General features: G+C 53.5%; 6 protein-coding genes across 6 annotated transcripts; 3 read left to right on the forward strand and 3 right to left on the reverse strand.

Annotated features, from left to right (window-relative positions):
- The first annotated feature begins 1,036 nt into the window (after positions 1-1,036).
- B0H65DRAFT_463857 (uncharacterized protein) lies at positions 1,037-2,296 on the forward strand. The gene has a single exon (XM_062826727.1). The coding sequence runs from the start codon at positions 1,403-1,405 to the stop codon at positions 2,129-2,131; it is 729 nt and encodes a 242-aa protein (XP_062681198.1). The 5' UTR covers positions 1,037-1,402; the 3' UTR covers positions 2,132-2,296.
- Positions 2,297-2,533: 237 nt separating this feature from the next.
- Positions 2,534-4,692, reverse strand: B0H65DRAFT_463858 (uncharacterized protein). The gene has a single exon (XM_062826728.1). It carries the CDS (start codon positions 4,547-4,549, stop codon positions 2,924-2,926), a length of 1,626 nt encoding a protein of 541 aa, XP_062681199.1. The 5' UTR covers positions 4,550-4,692; the 3' UTR covers positions 2,534-2,923.
- Positions 4,693-6,839: 2,147 nt separating this feature from the next.
- B0H65DRAFT_508467 (Mechanosensitive ion channel-domain-containing protein) lies at positions 6,840-10,148 on the forward strand (the record flags this gene model as incomplete). Its single annotated transcript, XM_062828225.1, has 2 exons — positions 6,840-8,600; positions 8,652-10,148. 2 exons carry the CDS (start codon positions 6,840-6,842, stop codon positions 10,146-10,148), a joined length of 3,258 nt encoding a protein of 1,085 aa, XP_062681200.1.
- Positions 10,149-11,683: 1,535 nt separating this feature from the next.
- Positions 11,684-12,513, reverse strand: B0H65DRAFT_463864 (uncharacterized protein). Its single transcript, XM_062826729.1, has one exon. It carries the CDS (start codon positions 12,257-12,259, stop codon positions 11,729-11,731), a length of 531 nt encoding a protein of 176 aa, XP_062681201.1. The 5' UTR covers positions 12,260-12,513; the 3' UTR covers positions 11,684-11,728.
- A 1,080-nt stretch (positions 12,514-13,593) lies between these two features.
- Positions 13,594-15,352, reverse strand: B0H65DRAFT_180402 (uncharacterized protein). The gene is made up of 2 exons (XM_062821500.1): positions 14,947-15,352; positions 13,594-14,837 (listed from the first exon to the last, which is right to left on the reverse strand). Exons 1-2 carry the CDS (start codon positions 15,149-15,151, stop codon positions 13,798-13,800), a joined length of 1,245 nt encoding a protein of 414 aa, XP_062681202.1. The 5' UTR covers positions 15,152-15,352; the 3' UTR covers positions 13,594-13,797.
- Positions 15,353-16,766, forward strand: B0H65DRAFT_572736 (uncharacterized protein; the record flags this gene model as incomplete). Its single annotated transcript, XM_062830517.1, has 2 exons — positions 15,353-16,064; positions 16,382-16,766. The coding sequence occupies exons 1-2, from the start codon at positions 15,820-15,822 to the stop codon at positions 16,764-16,766; spliced, it is 630 nt and encodes a 209-aa protein (XP_062681203.1). The 5' UTR covers positions 15,353-15,819.
- Positions 16,767-17,941: the final 1,175 nt, after the last annotated feature.

Consider the following 17,941-nt stretch of genomic DNA (forward strand, 5'->3'; position numbering starts at 1 on the left):
CCACCAAAGCATACCTCACCCCAGCCAGCATTCAACCTGTCGAATTACAGATGATGCCAGCTAAAGGCACCCACCCTCCCCACACTGAGAAACAACTCAAGGACCGACCCGACTCATCGCCGACATACCTGATGGCCGCCCGCCCAGCAACGGCGATGACCATACCTACTTTGGAACGCCGACCTACCAACAACATACACACAAACGAGCCCCAAACGGCAACAACCTCGATAAGGAGGGAGATGAAAGCTGCCGCCAGTCATGACTGCCATGCCATGGGCACAATGATCTCGACGAGACTGGACCGAAAAGCAAGAGGTTAGGTATATGCTTGATGGAGAAGTAGTATGGCGTATCGTCGTAAGATGGATGAATGACCGACAACAAGGTACTACAGCTATGATGTCGGCCATACCGTATAAACTCGGGGCGTTCGTTTTCAGCTACCAAGGAAATCAGACATAGTCTGTAAGCATACTGCAACATTCATGCCCGCCAGAAATTGTATGCAAGACGGTGATTTTGGATGTCCCCACCCTCCAGCGCCCTTGAAAAGACAGGAGGAAAAGACAGGGCACCAGAAGAATCAAATTTACAGTGCTCCGGGGTGGCAACATGTCCCCCCCTCTATTTTTTGCGGGCAGATAATGTGCATATTCGGACATACATATGTCTGATTATGCCTGATTTCCCAGTTAGCTGAAAACGAACGCCCCGAGTTTCTACGGCATGTCGCAAACGCAAAACAGACCAACGCCACCAACAACCTACCTGGAATGCAATGTGCGACCCCCTCATAATAGCCTCGCATAGCCTCGCCCGCGTTAGGGTTATGTATGACCAGAAAATCGTACATTTTCTTTATGCCCGTACGGACCTGTACAAAACACCCAAAATATGAACGTGGCCGAAAATTCGGTTATACGTCGGTGTACGCCCACCCCGACCCGACGGACACCTTCTGCAGCGCATTCAAACAGCCCCGGCCACATATAAAATGTCCCCCAATGCCCACCTTCGATCTCAGAATCTTCCCCCCATTCTCTTCACCCGTTCTCTTCACCCGTTCCCCTACCAACTCCGAACACACCACCACATTACTACGACAACGAAGCAATAACACCTTCGATCTCAGACTTTTCCCCCGTTCTCTTCACCCATTCTCTTCACCCGTTTCCCCTACCAACTCCGAATACACCACCATATTACTACGACAACAAAGCGATAACGATGTCCAACGAAGCGGCGGCCACGTGGAAATCCAGGCCTGCGGGCGAAATTGTCGACGAATCGGACCGACTCATCCAGATGATCAAGAACTGGGATGAGCCCGAATTAATCGTCGACTTGGAACTTATTCGCAAAAGAAGCCCAGCGCCCAGGAATCAACCGTGAGTTGCCTATGGGCCAGCAGGATAGAATATTGGCTAGACTCGCCCACAACATCTTCCTTGAAGTTTCGACCAAGAAACGTGATTTCCACGCGAAATTTATCCAGGAAAACGGCAAATGGGCGTCTTATATCAAGAATTTTGCCTTTGGTAGAGAGCACGAAGAAAAAGCCAAAGAAGCCCACAAGAACGAGCGCAAAGAGGCGCACCAGCGTTATTTGAAAGACAAAGGTTTGCCCGCAAACGACGACAAGTGTGAAGAGGATGCAAGAAGGGACACAGATTGGTCGTGGTTCGACCTGGGAGGCCCAGAGCGCGAACAGGTCTACATCCAGCGGGAGTTGGAGGGACTGAAGGGCTGGAAGGACGGCGATGCTAAACCTCCGACCCCGGTCCTTGACCGTCTGCACTTCTGCCTGAAAGAATCAGGCACGGGCGTAACCTTGAACCGTTTCGTACAGGTGTGCACATGGGAAGCGCTGTGTAACAAGCAGCTTCTTGCGCAAGACGTGCACCACCCTCGCGGCGGCGGTCACCCTAAAGAGGAGCACGACGACTTTGTCGTCGTCGGCGGGTCAGCTCAGCAAATTCTCGCGGCCATCGAGACCAGAGAGAAAACGCTCGATGGATACCTAGCGCTCAAACGAATCTTGCCGGATACCTACGAACAGAGTCGTGCCCTCCTCCATCTGGTCCGCGCCCACATCGAGAAGAACGGCGTCCCAGATTCTGCTGTTTAGAGAGCTGCTGCTTAAAGCGGAGACTATTCGATCCATAGAGAAAAAGTGAATGTGATAGGGTGGGTGATGTTCTGGGTTCCGAAGGCCCCAGGGGTGTTTCTCAAGGATGGAGAATGCTCCTGAGGACTTGAGTTCTGCGATCAGGCTTTGTTGGTTTGTTGTTGGTTCATCGTCGGGGGGGGGGGGAAGAAAGGGGGGGGGGGGGGGTGCCGTGGTAATGGGTTTGTTCTGGTTGGTGAATCCGGATGGCGCTATAGTACTAAGCCAGATGTAATTTGGAGCACTTTCACTCGGCTGAGTTTACCGGAGTGTCGTGGACGCCTTGATCGAGAGGTATAGACATGTTTATAGAGAGAAGAAGTATTTGCTGGTAGAGGAAGGGCATACGCTTGGAGAAAAGATGCCTGTCAGATGGGAAATATCGTAAACTAGCAGGCCGTACACTCCGAAAGGGATATACCGTACTCCTGGAAAGTGCGTTAGATAGGAATTTCTGAACGGTACCGTTGTTGACCTAGCTTTCTTCCTGTGACAGACAACAGTTAAACGTTCGTAGTCCAGTCCATCGAGCGAAGCGAGGCCCCCTCCCCGGATGGGGCCGCCGGAGGCATCACGGCAGTAGATAGTAAGCGAGCTGGTCGGTACGAACAAGTAACCATACTCCATTAACATGCTTTTCCTGCCAAGATAATACAACAACCATACCTCTGTATCATACACCACTCCCACCAACACCGACCAACTCCTTTTTATCCCCTTCCCATGTCCCAGACCATATCTACCTAGCCTCTACTAAACACCAACCCCCAACCCCTTCTTAGTGGGGGGCTTCGGCCCAACCCTCTCCTTCCCACCCATCCACCCCCTCAACACCTCCGGAATGACCACCGTCCCCGTCTCCTCATCCCATCCATTCTCCAACAACGCCGCCACCACTCTCGGCACCGCCATGGCCGTCCCGTTCACCGTAAACGGATACCCGCCCTCAATCATCTTGCCATCCTCCCCCTTTAGCCTCGTCGCCAGCCTCCTAGCCTGATAATCAGTGCATATGCTCGCGCTCGTCACCTCGCCCCACCCTTCATTACGTTCCCTCCTGCTCGGGAAAAAGGCCTCGATGTCGATCTTGCGCGCGGCCGAAGCGCCGAGGTCGTGCGTGGGCATCTCCAGCACACGGCAGTGCAGACCGAGGGAAGACAAGAGGTCGGTTTGCAGGTCGACGATCTCGTTGAACACGTCGCTCGCCGAGTCGAGAGAGGGGTACGTCCACCCGAAGAGCTCGACCTTGGTGAACTCGTGCACGCGGTACAAGCCCTTGGTTTCGAGGCCGCGGGAGCCGGCTTCGGCGCGGTAGCAGCGCGAGACGGCGACGTATTTGAGCGGAGAGAACTCGGAGATGTCGCCGGGGCAGAGAAGCATTTTGGAGGCGTGCATGCCCGCTAGCGGAATCTCGGAGGTGCCGGCCATAGAGAGCTCGGGCTTGCCGCGGGCGGCGTCGTCGGCGGATTGGGCGAGGGTGTAGATCTGGGTTTCGCCGTTCTGGTCGCGCGGCTGGAAGCCGCAGGCCGAGGCGATGTGGGAGTAGACGATGGAGGGCGGGCTGACTTGGCGCCAGCCGGAGCGCACGGCGAGGTCGAGGGCGTAGGCGATGAGTGCTTGCTCGAGCTGGGCGGCTTCGTCCAGGAGGAAGTACCAGCCCCAGCCGGAGGTGGTGCCGGCGGAGGCAAAGTCGAGAAGACCTAGCTCGTTGCCAATGTGGACGTGGGAGCGCCAGACGCGGTCGGAGGCCGAGGGCACGGGTTCGGGGTGTTCGTTGATCAACGACAGAAGTTTGGGTTCGGGGCCCCGGGGAGATTCTTCGGAAGTGAGGTTGGGGATGGACAGGGCGAGGGACTCGATCTCGGAGAGAATGCGGGTTTCTTCGGCTTCGATGGTCGAGAGGAGGGACTTGAGGTTGCGCGCTTCGGCGATGAGTTCGTCCCTCGTTAGGAGCTGGGTGCCCGCGGCGATGGCGTCGGCATTTTCGTCACGGATGGAACCGGGGTCGGTGAGCTGGCGGCGCAGGATATTGGAGCGCTCACGCAGGGAACGAGCCTCGCGCTGTTTGGCTTGCCATTGGGCGTGGAGGTCGTTGATACGTTGTGGGTAGGTGGCTTGTTGATGGTAGTTGCGCTCGATGCAGTTGTGGGCGTAAAGGTCTGGGTTTTGGCGGATGTGCTTGATATCGACGACGGGCTTGGGGGCTATGCTTGGTCGAGAAGCAGCGGGGGAGTCTGAGGATTGTTGTTGGAGGAAGCGGGAGCTGTTATGGAGGGAGGCTATCCGCGGTGTTTGTGTAGGTCGGGGGAAGACGGGGCGTGTTCGGGTGAGGCATTGGAGACAGGTGTAGGGCCGCATGGCCAGTCGCGACGGTCTCATTGTGGGCGTTTGAGTTGTTGATGTGGATGTTATTAGGTAGGAGTCCACAGACTCGCTGGGCTAGGGATACTAAGAGCTGGAGGAGTGGTTGACGAGACAAGGGAACGGAACCGACAAATGGTCGTTATCGAGGTTATCGTGACACCTTATCGCGGGGAAAATTAAGTGGAGAGACGGGAGCTATGACCAGCAGCTTCCATCATTTGTGTGTGCGGTTGTAACGGTAACAGTTACGGTAACAGTACGTGTAACAATCATAAAACATCGAATCGAGACCTTGATGGAACGTCCCGGATTGTAATCCGGTCGGCCGTCGTCAGCCGCGTCAAATGGTCCGTGCCTCTTCATCGATTCAAGCGAACTGAAGCGACGATAGCGCACCCGACCACGATAGCCCCAGGGCATTGATTGGACCACTTCACGATGGCTACTCTGACGTCATGTTCAATGTTGTCGACCTCAATTAGTCTCTTTAGTAGCGCAGTGTCATTCTTCAGCCTTAACACGGGACGGGACGGCAGAACACGGCTTCAACGACAACCTCTTGAATGCCATCACCTCAGCAAGCAATTGTATATCAGAACCCTTATGATCCACGCCAAGACGGCCAGAATGTTTCCCCAGTGCAAATGTATTCAAATCCAGATCTCCAGCACGTCTAAGCTTGTTGCCAGATCCCAGAGAGATCCCAAAGCACGTGCCTCCACAACTCGTCAAAATCAGGGGTCTTCCTTTCCCAATCCAAGCCCCCGCCTCAAGTTCCGGCGCCGCTTTCTTTTGATCTCTCAAACGTGACAACGGCGTGGAGCCGTATCGTCCCCCGATCGGAACAGGCTTCGGATGATCCACCCGGTGAGTGATAGGGCAGTTGCCAAGATGTCGTTGGGATCAGATCGAAATCTCGGATGCAGAAGGAACGATGGGTTGACTAACGGGACGGGATTCCGGCACGGGATTCCGGCACGGGATTCCGGCACGGGCTGTGACGTAGGTGTGGTAGGTAGTTGAGTTGGTGGACTTATCAGGATGCCGAGTGATGATCGCAATTCCAGCTGGCAGCTGTTGGCAGTGTCAAGGCAGGCAGTAACAGTTGCTTGTGACATGTTGTGTATCCATTCGTGGTCAGAGATGTAGTCATGTCAGGTCGGACTGCACAAGCCAATTTGAAGTGCATACAAGTAGTAACACTGGATGAACCTGCACCTGCCACCTGTTCCCGATATGCACCCTTTCAAACGACCAAAACACGACAACACTCGATAGTCGATACCATGAAACGAGACACACGACACACGACACTACGGAATGCAAAAAGACTGTCAACAGAAGACACTGGCATGCCACAAAGTCAAAAAGAAAAAGAAGAAAAAAGCAGGCTGATGGAGGTGTGGACCCCGAACAACCACAGAAAAAGGCACATGGCCAATCACACACACCGGGCTAGTCAAATCGGGGTCGATCTGTTTTTGTGAAACAGGGAAGGATGCCCCTAGCCGGTTTGGGGCTTTTAGTGGCTGAACCCACGGAAAAGATGCAGCTGCACCCCTGAAAAAAGGAAGGAGGCTAATCCCAAAGCAGACACCCGAACAAAGTTGGACAGGGCCCACAGTTGTCACAACATCAGAAATGCAAACCGCATTCACGGGCTCCTTCCAACTGACACGGTACAGTGCAGTATCAGTCCTGGTACACTGTCCCAAACCGTAAATGAAAGGTGTATTTTATCTTGGAAAAAGCATATTCACAGCATGAAAATGGCTAGGTACGGATCCAAAAGGCATCAACAAGATCCAATACGGTGTATTTCACTTTGGAAAGAGCATATTCACAGCATGCAAACGCCTAGGGAAGTTGACCCGAGGTCTCGAGCTGACAGTATTGGACTGTAACTGACACGGTACAGTACTTACATACAGTCAAGGAAGAAGAAAAAACTTTGAACGTGAACAATTAAAGTCCCTTGAATTCCCCCTCAATCCCTTTCGCTTCTCTTCTCTTCGACAATCATCTTTGTATTACCGTCTCCTAGGTAACCTAGAAAGACTACACCCAATCGCGTTCATTACTCTCCACATTCGTTCCCTCCGTTACGTTAGCGCATCACCAACCACACACAGTCTTTGTTTCTCTCTTTGCCCAGACCACCGAGATCACCGCCTGTCAGTCCATCCAGTCGGACCAGTCCCCACCAAACCATCGACGACGACCCGGACCCCACCCCTCTTACGCAATATACCAAGTATATACACCAACACACCTCGACGGTTGGCGACCCTGAACTTCTTCAGCTATGTCCTTAAGAAGTACCAGGCAGCCCAAGTCGCCAACAGGACACAGGGGTTTCTGCCATATCCCATCCAACCCTGACTCAGACGTTGAAGAAATGGAACCTAATGACATCCCACTACGGCCCATTCGCACCAACGCGTCCACTGCCTCGAGGTCCTCGACCGGTGCTCGAAAGGCCGACCAGACCCTCTCCAACACTCTAGGCACCGTCGACTCCTCCCCCACCGAGAAGCATGGCCTCTTTCACAAATCCAGCAAGTCCAGCCGCCGCCAGGCTGGGCCTTCTGGACGGCGCCGTGTCCGAGATCTGAGCCGGCCTGGCACCAATATGAGTGAGGATCAAAAGCTCAACGCGTTGGGTCGCTTCTATCGCAAGGTCGTCAGCTTCCCCTTCGTCACCCGCTATCTCATTTACATCATCCCCATCGCCTTCCTACTCGCCATCCCGCTCTTCGTTCTGCCATTCACTGGCAACGTCGATAATATCCAACTTGGCACCAGCGACAGCGACAAGGAAAACTACACCCTCTTCTGGCTCTTCCTCTGGATCGAAATCTCGTGGCTGTCGCTATGGACCGCCAAGCTAGTCGCCCACGTCCTTCCCTCCGTCTTCATGTTCCTTTGCGGTGTCGTCAGCGCTGGAACTCGCAAGTACGCCAACGTGCTGGCCGCTTTGGAGATCAATTTATCCTTGTTTCTCTGGTTACTGGCTTCCTGGCTCGTGTTCAAGTTCCGCTTCACAGACGACAGCATCGAATGGGTCCACACCATCAAGCGCATCCTTTTGTCGCTCTTCATCTCGTTTGGCGTTTTGCTAGGAGAAAAGGCCATTGTCCAGGTCATCAGTATCTCGTACCACCAACGCTCCTTTGCCAACCGAATCCAAGACTCCAAGCGCGACATCTACCTCCTGGGTCTCCTTTACGAAGCTTCGAGGACCCTGTTCCCCATGTACTGCCCCGAGTTTGCCGACGAGGACTACGTCATCAACGATAGCATCAACGCCCTCCTCATGCACAACAGGACCGAGAAGATGCACCCCGGAGGCACCAGCACCCCCATGCGCATCGTCGGCGACGTCCACCGCATCGGCGACAAGATCACCTCTGTGTTCGGCAACATTGCCTCCGAAATCACCGGCAAGAACGTCTTCAACCCCACTTCGGCGCACTCCATCGTCATCGAAGCGCTCGAAAAAGTCCGCAGCTCCGAGGCCATGGCCCGTCGTATCTGGATGTCTTTCGCGGCCGAAGGCGAGGAGTCCCTGTTGCTGGACGATATCATCGAAGTGCTGGGCCCCCACCACCGCGAAGAGGCCGAGGAGTGCTTCAACGCCATCGACGCCGACCAGAACGGCGACATCAGTCTCGACGAGATGATCCGCAAGGTTGTCGATATCGGCAAGGAGAGAAAGGCAATCGCGCACAGCATGAAGGACATCAGTCAGGCTTTGACCGTGTTTGATAAGGTCCTGCTGTTTGTGGTGCTGATCATTGTGATCATTATCTTCTTGGTGGTGTTTCAGAGCAGCTTTGTGACGACTCTGGCGACGGCTGGTACCACGCTTTTGTCGCTGTCCTTCGTTTTTGCGGTTACCACACAGGAATTCCTGGGTTCTTGCATTTTCCTGTTCGTCAAGCATCCGTATGATGTCGGCGATCGTGTCGATATTATGGGTCCCGCTGCCGAGCAGCTCATTGTTGAGAAGATTTCTCTGCTCTACACGGTGTTTACCCGCATTGACAAGATGCAGGTTGTTCAGGTATGTTTCTTCGTTCTCCTCCATTACCCATCCATGTTCTAACGGCTGTAGGTCCCCAACATTCAACTCAACAACCTCTGGATCGAAAACGTCACGCGATCCAAGGCCATGAAAGAAACCGTCGACGTTGCCGTCTCCTACGATACCTCGTTCGAAGATATCGAGCTTCTCCGCCTCGAGCTCGAAAAGTTTGTCCGCTCCTCCGAGAACTCGCGCGACTTCCAGCCCGATATCACCATCATGATCAACGACGTCGGCAACTTGGACAAGATGACGCTTAAGATCCAGATCAAGCACAAGTCCAACTGGCATAACGAGGCCGTTCGCTGCACCCGTCGCTCCAAGTTCATGTGCGCTTTGGCTTTGGCCCTCAAGGCGGTCCCCATCAACGGCCCCGGCGGTGGTGGTGAGCCGTTGGGCGGTCCTACCAACCCGGCGTACTCCGTTACTGTAACGGATGATTTCGCTGCTATGGCCAGAGGAAAGGCGGACAAGGATAAGGAGGCGGCCAAGATGGTTACCAAACTGCGCCAACAGGACAGTGTCCACACTCCGGGCAGCGGCAGCGGCAAAACAGGAACCAGCAAGATGGAAGCCGAGCAACAAGCAGTCGCCAACATCAACGCCTCCGATCCCGTCGCCGAGGCGCTAGACGATTGGGGCTACGACAGGGCCACCCTGCGCTCGCGTGACGCTTCTCCCGTCGGCCGCGCGGGTGACGATGCCTCCTCCTCCATCGCCCGCAGGGATTACTTGTACCCCCGTGAGTCCCAGCGCGGACGCAGAAAGCCAGGCGACGGACTGCCGCCAGGGAATAGGTCTCTAAGCGTGCACGTCACTCGCCCCTCGGTCGGCGGTGGCCTCGGCAGCATTCGCAGCCCAAACACTGGCCGCCGTTCCAACCTTTCCTTTGACGTAGAGCGAGGCGAAGCGGGTTTCAGCCCCGATACCTACAACTACGGCCAGGGATACGCTGGGCAAGGACAGCCAGGGCCGAGTATGTCGCAATACGCCGGGGCAGCTTATGCCGCGCAACAGAATCAACAACCGATGAGCCCTAGCTCGCCCATCGCCAGTGGAGGATTGTACGCGGGACAGTCGGCTTTGTCTCCTCATTCACAGCAGCCACAGGCTCCTCAGCCGGTCTACACCACCCCTGGAGCAACTGCTACGACGATCCCACCACCGCAGACCTTGCCTGCTCCGTCGCCTATGACGCTCAGTCCAACCCCCGCAGCCGGTCCAAGCGGTCCAAACGGGACAGGAGGGCCGGTGGGAGCAAGGCCGAGGGGAGCGAGCATGTCTAACCCCACAGCGGGAGTGAGCAGGCCCACGACAACTACTGCGCCTCCTCAAGGACAGACACAACAGGCTCAGCAAGGGCAGCCACAGGCACAAGCCCAGCAACAAGCCCAACAGCAAGGACAACCACCACAACCCCAACTCCCAGGGAACTTAGCCCAGCAAGCCGCGGCCGCAGCGACGGGCTCCGACTTGACTCAGACCCAAACCTCTCAGAACCAGGGACAGAACCAGGGACAGAGATAGAATCAGAAGCATAACCGTGGTAGCAACGTCCCTGCTGCCCCTGCCCCCTCGGCTCCTCAGGCTCCTCCTGCTCCCCCGGTTCCCCCGATTGGTTAGAGACCCGCGCCACCAGAGAGACCAAAGCCGGCGTCGAGGATGAGATCAGCGAGTCATCCTCCCGATTGGCCGCAACTACGCAGTCAGAGGGATGAGGAGAGGAGTCAGAGTAGTCGGAGTAGGAGCGGCAGTTCCTGGAGTAAGAGGGAGAGGAATCGGTGGGAGAATTTGCGGTTTTAGAGAGTTTTCCTTCTTGTAAAATTTTATACTTGATTGGGATGGATGTTTGATGTACGATACGATAGAAAGATGGGATGCATGGATGGATGGATGGATACCATTGGTAGTTTGGAACTGGAACTGGAATCGGGACTGGGACTGGAACAAGACAAGACAAGACAAGAAGAAGGCAAAGAAGAAGACATAATGGGAGGAGGGCACTGCAGGAATGTCAATGCTCTGAATGATAGAAAGGCTTAGTTGTGTTGTGGCAGCGCCGAGACGGAATGATGACATTAGATGAGCATACCACGTTAGCATTTGAAGTACGACTATCAAAACAGATTAGAACAACCAAGCTCGAGCCCCATCAAATCATATCATATCACCCAGCATGCACCCACCTCTTTGCCTACACGCTGTGTCCACACTGTGCACCCAGAGTTTCCCGGACCCAGTCTCCCAGGGGCAGTAGACACTCCACAATATCTCTACCAAAAACGAACATGACCATCCCATTATTCGGTATTGGAGTTATCTAGGTACCCTCTACCCTCCACACTCTAGAGTTGATATACCTACCTAGCTAGGCAATGAACTTGTAGAAGCAATCAATCTTATCTCCGGAGTCCTGCAGTTCCGAGTTCCGAGTTCCGTGACTCGGTATTGCATTAGGTCGCAGCGCCCACTCAGCCACTCTTTCGCAACGCCCACTCTTTGCAACGTACCTTTACTTAATATTTTACCTAGAGGTAGGTATGTACCATGCATGCATGCATGCATGCATGCAATGCATCATCTCTTGGAGGGAGAGTGGGAGTCAGTCCGTTGCGACAACAACGAAGGGAATAAGGGATTGGAGACGGGGAGAGCTCTCAGCTCTGAATCCTGCCTGGTAGGAAGTTGGTTGGTCTTGGTGTTGGTTTATTGAGGTGCCCGACTTGGGCGAAGTTTGAGATGAACCTAAGCCTTGGGAGGTTTTGGGGGTCTTAGGAGTCTTGGGGGGAGGGAGTCAGGGAGGTCTTCTGGACTTGGATGCGCGGAGTTTGGGTGTAGGTAGAGGTAGAGGTAGAGGTAGGTTTGGGGTGAGTGTAGGGAGGACGAAGGACGGAGGGTTACTCTGGAAGTACCTAGAAGTGGAAGAATCAAGTGGAAGAACCAAGTGGAAGCGAGCGTTTAACGGGCAGACGATTCATGTTATACACATCAAGGACTGTGAATCACGTATCAAGAAAGGTTTTGCACATGGTAGCATCAAGAAAGCTTTTGCAAGTGTTAAAAGGCGTTTCAGATTAAGATGAAACTAAAATACATCATTCATTCATTCATCTCCTCCCTTCCCCCTTCCATCCCTCCTCAAATCCAGTTGAGCCAATCGGCCCAGTAGCCGAGAGGGGTGCGGGTGGGAGTGGGGGTGATGGTGACGGTGACGGTGCGGGTGGGTGGGAGGATGATGGGGACGATGATGGTGGGGGTGAAAGGGACGTTGAAGGCGATGTCGCCGACGACGACGGGGATGTCCAGGGGGATGGCCATGAACATTTCGGTGACCGTGGCGGTGACGGTCTCGATGACCGCGGCCTGGGCGGTGACGGTCTCGGTGACCTCGGCGTAGGTGGTGGTGGCGGCGGGGGCGCAGGTGGTGACGAGATGCTGGTAGATAGCGCAGAAGCCGGGAACGGTGGTGGAAGCTCATGGTTGCGGTGGTGGTTGTGGTGATGGTTGTGATGGTGGTGCAGTGCCTGTGAATGTGTCAGTGTGTGTGCAGTTTTGGTTGTGTTGGAAAAGAAGAGGATCAAGGAGGAAAATGGATTGTGCGTCTTTTGAATTGCTGCATTCCTGCAGAGCCCGCCCATGACGTTAGGTGGAAGGTACTACTGTCTCCGTCAGTCCGTTTATCCAAATAGGATGTTGCTTGTGCAATGTGAGTCAAGACCAAAGGGGTACGCCTTCCCTTCCCTGAATTCTAAAGGGGTCCGTGTACACTTGGCACACGCCCGAAGACTCCCCAGGTGCTCCCTTCAGGTACAACACCCTCTAAGGCCACGGAAGAAAAACATGAAGGGGACTGCATTTCCATATGGAAAATACTCTTCCCCTGGGACGGAGCCAATCCCCGGGGAGACAGAAAAGCGCCCGCGAATCCACAACCCGGTAGAGAAAAGCTTGATCCACATCTCCGGGAAGACCCACTTTTCCCGGCCACCGTCCGCTTCCGTACGGCCGGCTTATTGCTCTTTGCTTTCAATGCCTCCCCATTACCCTTCAAATTTGGTTATTTGGGGAACATAGTCATTTTGAGAAGCAATATTAATTGCAAGTTCATTTCGCAGTTGCGGTTCTTCTATGACACCTTTCATGACACCTTTGGGCCCACGATTGAATCTAGTTGAAGGCAAGGGCGCTTCAACTAGTGTCACGAGCGTCACGATCGTAGCAAAGCGAACGCGAAGAGTGCTGTAATAACTGCGTAGATATCTTTTGGCTACCTGGAGGGAAGATACTACGTAGTAAGTTGAAGAAGAAGGAAGTAAGTTTCAAACAAAAAAAAAAAAAAAAAAAAAAAAAAAAGCTAGGTAGGTAGATGGGGCTGGAGGACGAGGTTTTATAAAGGTAGGTAGAGGTACGCACGACATCAGAAGGTCCTAGATCAAATTCCTAAACCTGAGCCACGCATGAATGGAAGCCGCGCGTGAAAGATATCATAACCAGTCCTAGCTGGGCCATTACAGTTAGTTCTTTACCCTATATCCATTTTCCTACCGTATTTTCCCAGTAACTTCGATGCGCTGATTCCACTAGTCCTTGGTGATTGTGTATGTGTGTGTGTGTGTGTGTGTGTGTGTGTGTGTGTGGGTTTACATTTAACGTCTACTTCTGCCTCCCAAATGGCATGAGACGTGCGCTACTACTAGATACAAGGAAAAAGCCCAAGTGCCTTATAATAATCCATCTCGTAGAGCGCAAAACTTTAAAGGCGGCCTAGCAACCAAGGCTTTTTGGCCTAGGCCCAGGGCGACTTTGGAAAAGGAAAAAAATAGATCGAATAAGATATACCGATTAGAATGCGGCCCACCCGTCTTGGGTCCGTCAAGCGGCACTCCAGGGGAGAGGTTTCGAGGTAGTTATCGCTCGGTGCGACCTGTCGGCGACGATGTCCGGTGAGCTATCGTTTCTTCTGCGCTTCTTTATCTTCATCGAGATACCCTTGAAGAGCTCGGCTTGCTGTTAACTGTAGGAGATACATAGGTTGAGTGTACCCCTAGGAAAGAATACATCGAGGGGCCTGAATATGATAGAACTAGGGGAAAAGAAGAAGGATACGGAGACGGGAATCAAGGTCCACTCTAGAGAGAGAGTGAGAGACGGGACCAGGCCACGCCTACATCGGCTTTTATATACATGTGCCAAAAAGATATCGTGTAAGCGCTCCCCGGGACAAGGGGCAGCCAGGCAAGTGACACTTTTGGTAGAAAAGCGGTCTCAGGCACTTCTGCTCGGGCCCCTTCCCCTCCTCGTACCCCAAGGGAAGAAGCAAGTCGTGCATGCCGCCGCCAGCCTGAGCGAGCGCAGCCTTGAACAAGCGCCAGCACTCCTGCACCTTGGGCCCATCCAGCTCACCGGTGTTCAGGGTCATCTTGATGCCCATCAGTCTCTCACGCTCGTCATCTAGCTCATATTCAAGGCGGTCGGCCAAACACTTCACAAAGTAGGACCTGCGGGCCCGCGCCACCTCAGAGTATGGGATCCCAGTATCAGGGTTACTCGTGTCCGAAAGACGCGGCATCACATCAAGAAAGCCCTGGAGCATCTCGGCCCTGACGTGGGTACGAATGGCGTGGACCTCATCGTCGTCACAGAGGCGAATGCCGCACTTGAGCTGGTACCGGCTGCTGGCGTGGACGATGGCCAACATGAAGGCGTAGTTGGCGACTGAATGGATCACCAGGCGCCTCATGGCCGGCGTCTCGATGTCAGTTATCCCGCACCTCTCCATCCTTGGTTGGATGAAACGGGATACGGCCTGCTCCAGCAGCTCGTAATAGAGGCAGACGACGGGCCGGACAGCCTTGGTAAGCCCGAGACAGTTGACCTCGCCGCCGTGGAAAAACTGTTGGACGAGCTGGGAAGGGGCGTTGCCCTTGCCGCTTAGGGACGTTGTCATTGCCTCGTTGTACGAAGGAGGTACGGTAAGTGTCTCCGATTTTGATGGCTGGGTCGTGTCGGTTGTCACTGTGGGAAGGAGAGGCCTTGAGGTTGAGGCCGCAACAACAGCTGGGTCGACAGCCGCGTTGAAGTCCGACATTGGCAAGGTGTCCGAGTCATCCGGATCGGTCCTAGCACTCTTGGACTTGGGCTGGAGTCTTAGCCCAGAAAGAACGGTGTCGCGCAGTCTTGGGGACATTTTGACGGTGACGTGATGGTATCGATAGGCTGTCGGGGGGCGGGGTCTGAGTTAGCAACACTACACTCAATTGCAGACAGGAGCGGTTTAGAGATAAAACACCGATGTTGAGAAGGAATGTGGCTTATTTGGAATTACCTTTCAGACAACTGAGTGAGCTTTCTTGTCCTTGTCTGGCGCTGATCAGTGGACTGGGGTTTTGGTGAGATTGGAGAAGGTGATGAAAGAAAAAAGGAAGCGGGAGAGATTTGAAGAGGTGACGTAAACTTGATCGGACATTCGGACGTCGGAGGGAGAGGGGGCGAAAACTTCCTGTACGTTTCTGACGTGGCTGAAAAGCCATGTGCAATGCTCACACGCCGAAGGACTACTGAAGTTCGTTGCATTTCTCACACATCCTGGTACTCTAGTAAGTGAGGTACCGAAGAGTTTTACGCACGAGATCCGTCCGAAAACGAGGAGGGCCGGAAACACAAGGCCAAAGGTCTGCCAGTTGCATCAGCGACGGAGCTGCGAGGGCGGATGACACCAACCTTTCCTCCCAATGACTGCATCAATGGTGAAGAGGGCAGGAACATTTCCAGACACTGTCAGTCAATGCCGACGGTATCCACATCACCAAAAAAGGAGGTTTCCAGTATCAACCCTATGCTCTTTCCCCTTCCAGACTTCCAGAGTTTGAGGCCATTCAAAAAGGAAAAGTTGGAAGGCGCACATTACACCTTCGGTCTTCTTACCCAGGGGCATGCACGGCAATGCAACATCCCATTCAGTTCATAACATGCAGACGGAGAAACGACAGTGGGCTGTGCCCAAGCCAGTGACTCCCGTCGGACACATGAAAAGACCTCCATCCCGCACATTCCATGATTCTGGGCCCTCTTTTCGGATCTTCTCTCTTGCAACCATCACACTGATACATACACTGACTTTCTCACAGGACACCACAACCACCACCACAACTACAACAACGACAACGACACCGCCGCCAACATACCCCAGGAAATCATCATGGCCTTCCTTAAGTTGGTTGAAACTCTCGCCCAGGCCATCTCCTTCTATTTCGTCATCCGCACAATCAACCTCCTCTCAGACCGTATAGACCTGCAGGTGGACGCGCGGGAGGCAATGGGGCAGCGGGTGGACAGGAGCTTGGGGGCAATGATGGAGAGAATTGAAGGACTTGAGCGGCAGGTGAGGGCGATGGGGGAGAGCGTTGCGGAGCTTGAGGGGAAGATGAAGGAGATGGAGAGGAAGTAGAGAGGGTCGAGGGTTTGGGTCGGGTCTATGATTCTAGGTAGATGGCATCTTCTATTTGCTTTCTGTTGTTCATACAATTCACCACCGTTTCATCCCTTAAGTGCTTGGCTGGCGTGTGTCTTGCTCGCTGCACCGGAGTGCTTTGCGTTCATGCCTAACTAACTTCTTCGGTGACGGATCCTCGTTCGTTACCTTTCTCCACCTGAGTGCCGCACAGTTCATTTCTTTTCAAGCTTGATCTTCTTATTCTCTTCATCTTTTCTTTTTCCAACATAACCATCAAGCTGACACATACGTATTGAAAATTTCACAGAACCAAAGATCACCGTCGTCACAGCAACCATCACAGCCACAACAACCACCACGACTACCACCACCATCACAACTACATCAGAAGCCAAAATGCTCAACACCACAATGACCACCCCCATCACCCCTATCACACCACCGTCACGGCCACCATGTGCACCATCCCCGCCGCCGCCACCGGTCTCACCGGCCTCACCGGCATGAAGCTTTTCAAGATTTATCATTGGGTAGTGACAAAGATCATGATGCTACTCGGACTTTGGTTCATGTACGGCATCCGTCAAGCCCGGCGGCAGCAAGCGGCGACGGCAGAGAGGAGGGCGGAAGCGGTAGAGATCCGTTATAAATCCCATGTCCGTCTCCGCTTCGCATACACGTACGTGCTGTAGGTAATATGATATCGGTTCGAATCCAATATGGACCCTACTTCTTATTTTCTCCTTTTTTCCCTTTCCGTACCTTATACTCCCCTTTTCATTTTCACGTTTAGGCTTATTTCCAGTGAAATTATACCGAGTGTCACTCACGGTCCACTAGGAGCTGAACACTTCCACTTATCAATATTCTTTCATCTAATATTGGGGGGCGCATATTCGGCATCCCTACTGGAGTACCAAATGGCGAGGATTGTAGTTACTCTACAATCAGCAGTGAACGTGGCTCAAGCCCTGCCCCTTTCCGCGGGTTATCAACAAAGAGAATAACAACGACGGTGATTTCCGGCGACGACGAGTCACTGTCATCTGCTGAGTCGGAGGCTACCATGGGCTCAATGTCCGCGAGACGAACGCAACGCCATTTAGATTGGAAGAGGTGACAACTACTCTATCTTTTTACTGGGGAAAAGAGTAAAGTCCCATCGTTAGTTGACCAATTGGCATGGCAGAATCAGGGTTCTCCTTGCTTCTCGTAAACTACTGGGCAGTCAACGCTACCGCCATCATGTGAGATCCACACATACGGTAGAACACATGCTGGCCAAGAAGTTAAAAGACGAAATGGTGTTGATTGCATGAACAACAGAAAGTAGATGGTGATACCAGCCACCTGGAATCATCGACCTCAACCCTCAACCCACGATCACGGTGGAACTCTATCATACGTGTTCAAAATGAAGATTTGATGAAAACAACGGCATGGAGGCAAAAGCCAATCTCAGTATATGAAGCAATGGTCTCCAATTAGTTACTCCGCGACCTGTGAGAGTCGGCGGCCTGTGATGCTAGCAAGACATTGGTTCCCTTTACCTCCGAAAGCACCTCCTGGAGCAGACTTCAAAACAGCTGTCTCAAAAAAGGCCGGCTTTGACCCATCCCCTTCCTCTCCTTCTCCTTCTCCTCCTCGGCCTTCTCAGCCCTCTGCTCAGCCCTCACCGCCCGGGCATCCTCCCTTATGCGCAGTTTATGGTCCAACCAAGCAAGTACAGTCCCAACAAAGGTCAAAAGGAGGCTCACTCCTTGGTACGCCATTGTAGTCCAGTCGGAGATTTTCATCCCCGGGGTGGCGGCCGGGGGGGTGGCGGTGGTGGTTCTGGCTCTAGGCAGGCGATCATATGCGAACGTGA

Source organism: Neurospora tetraspora (assembly GCF_033439725.1).
Source record: "Neurospora tetraspora strain CBS 560.94 chromosome Unknown B0H65scaffold_4, whole genome shotgun sequence".
NCBI lineage: Eukaryota > Fungi > Ascomycota > Sordariomycetes > Sordariales > Sordariaceae > Neurospora > Neurospora tetraspora.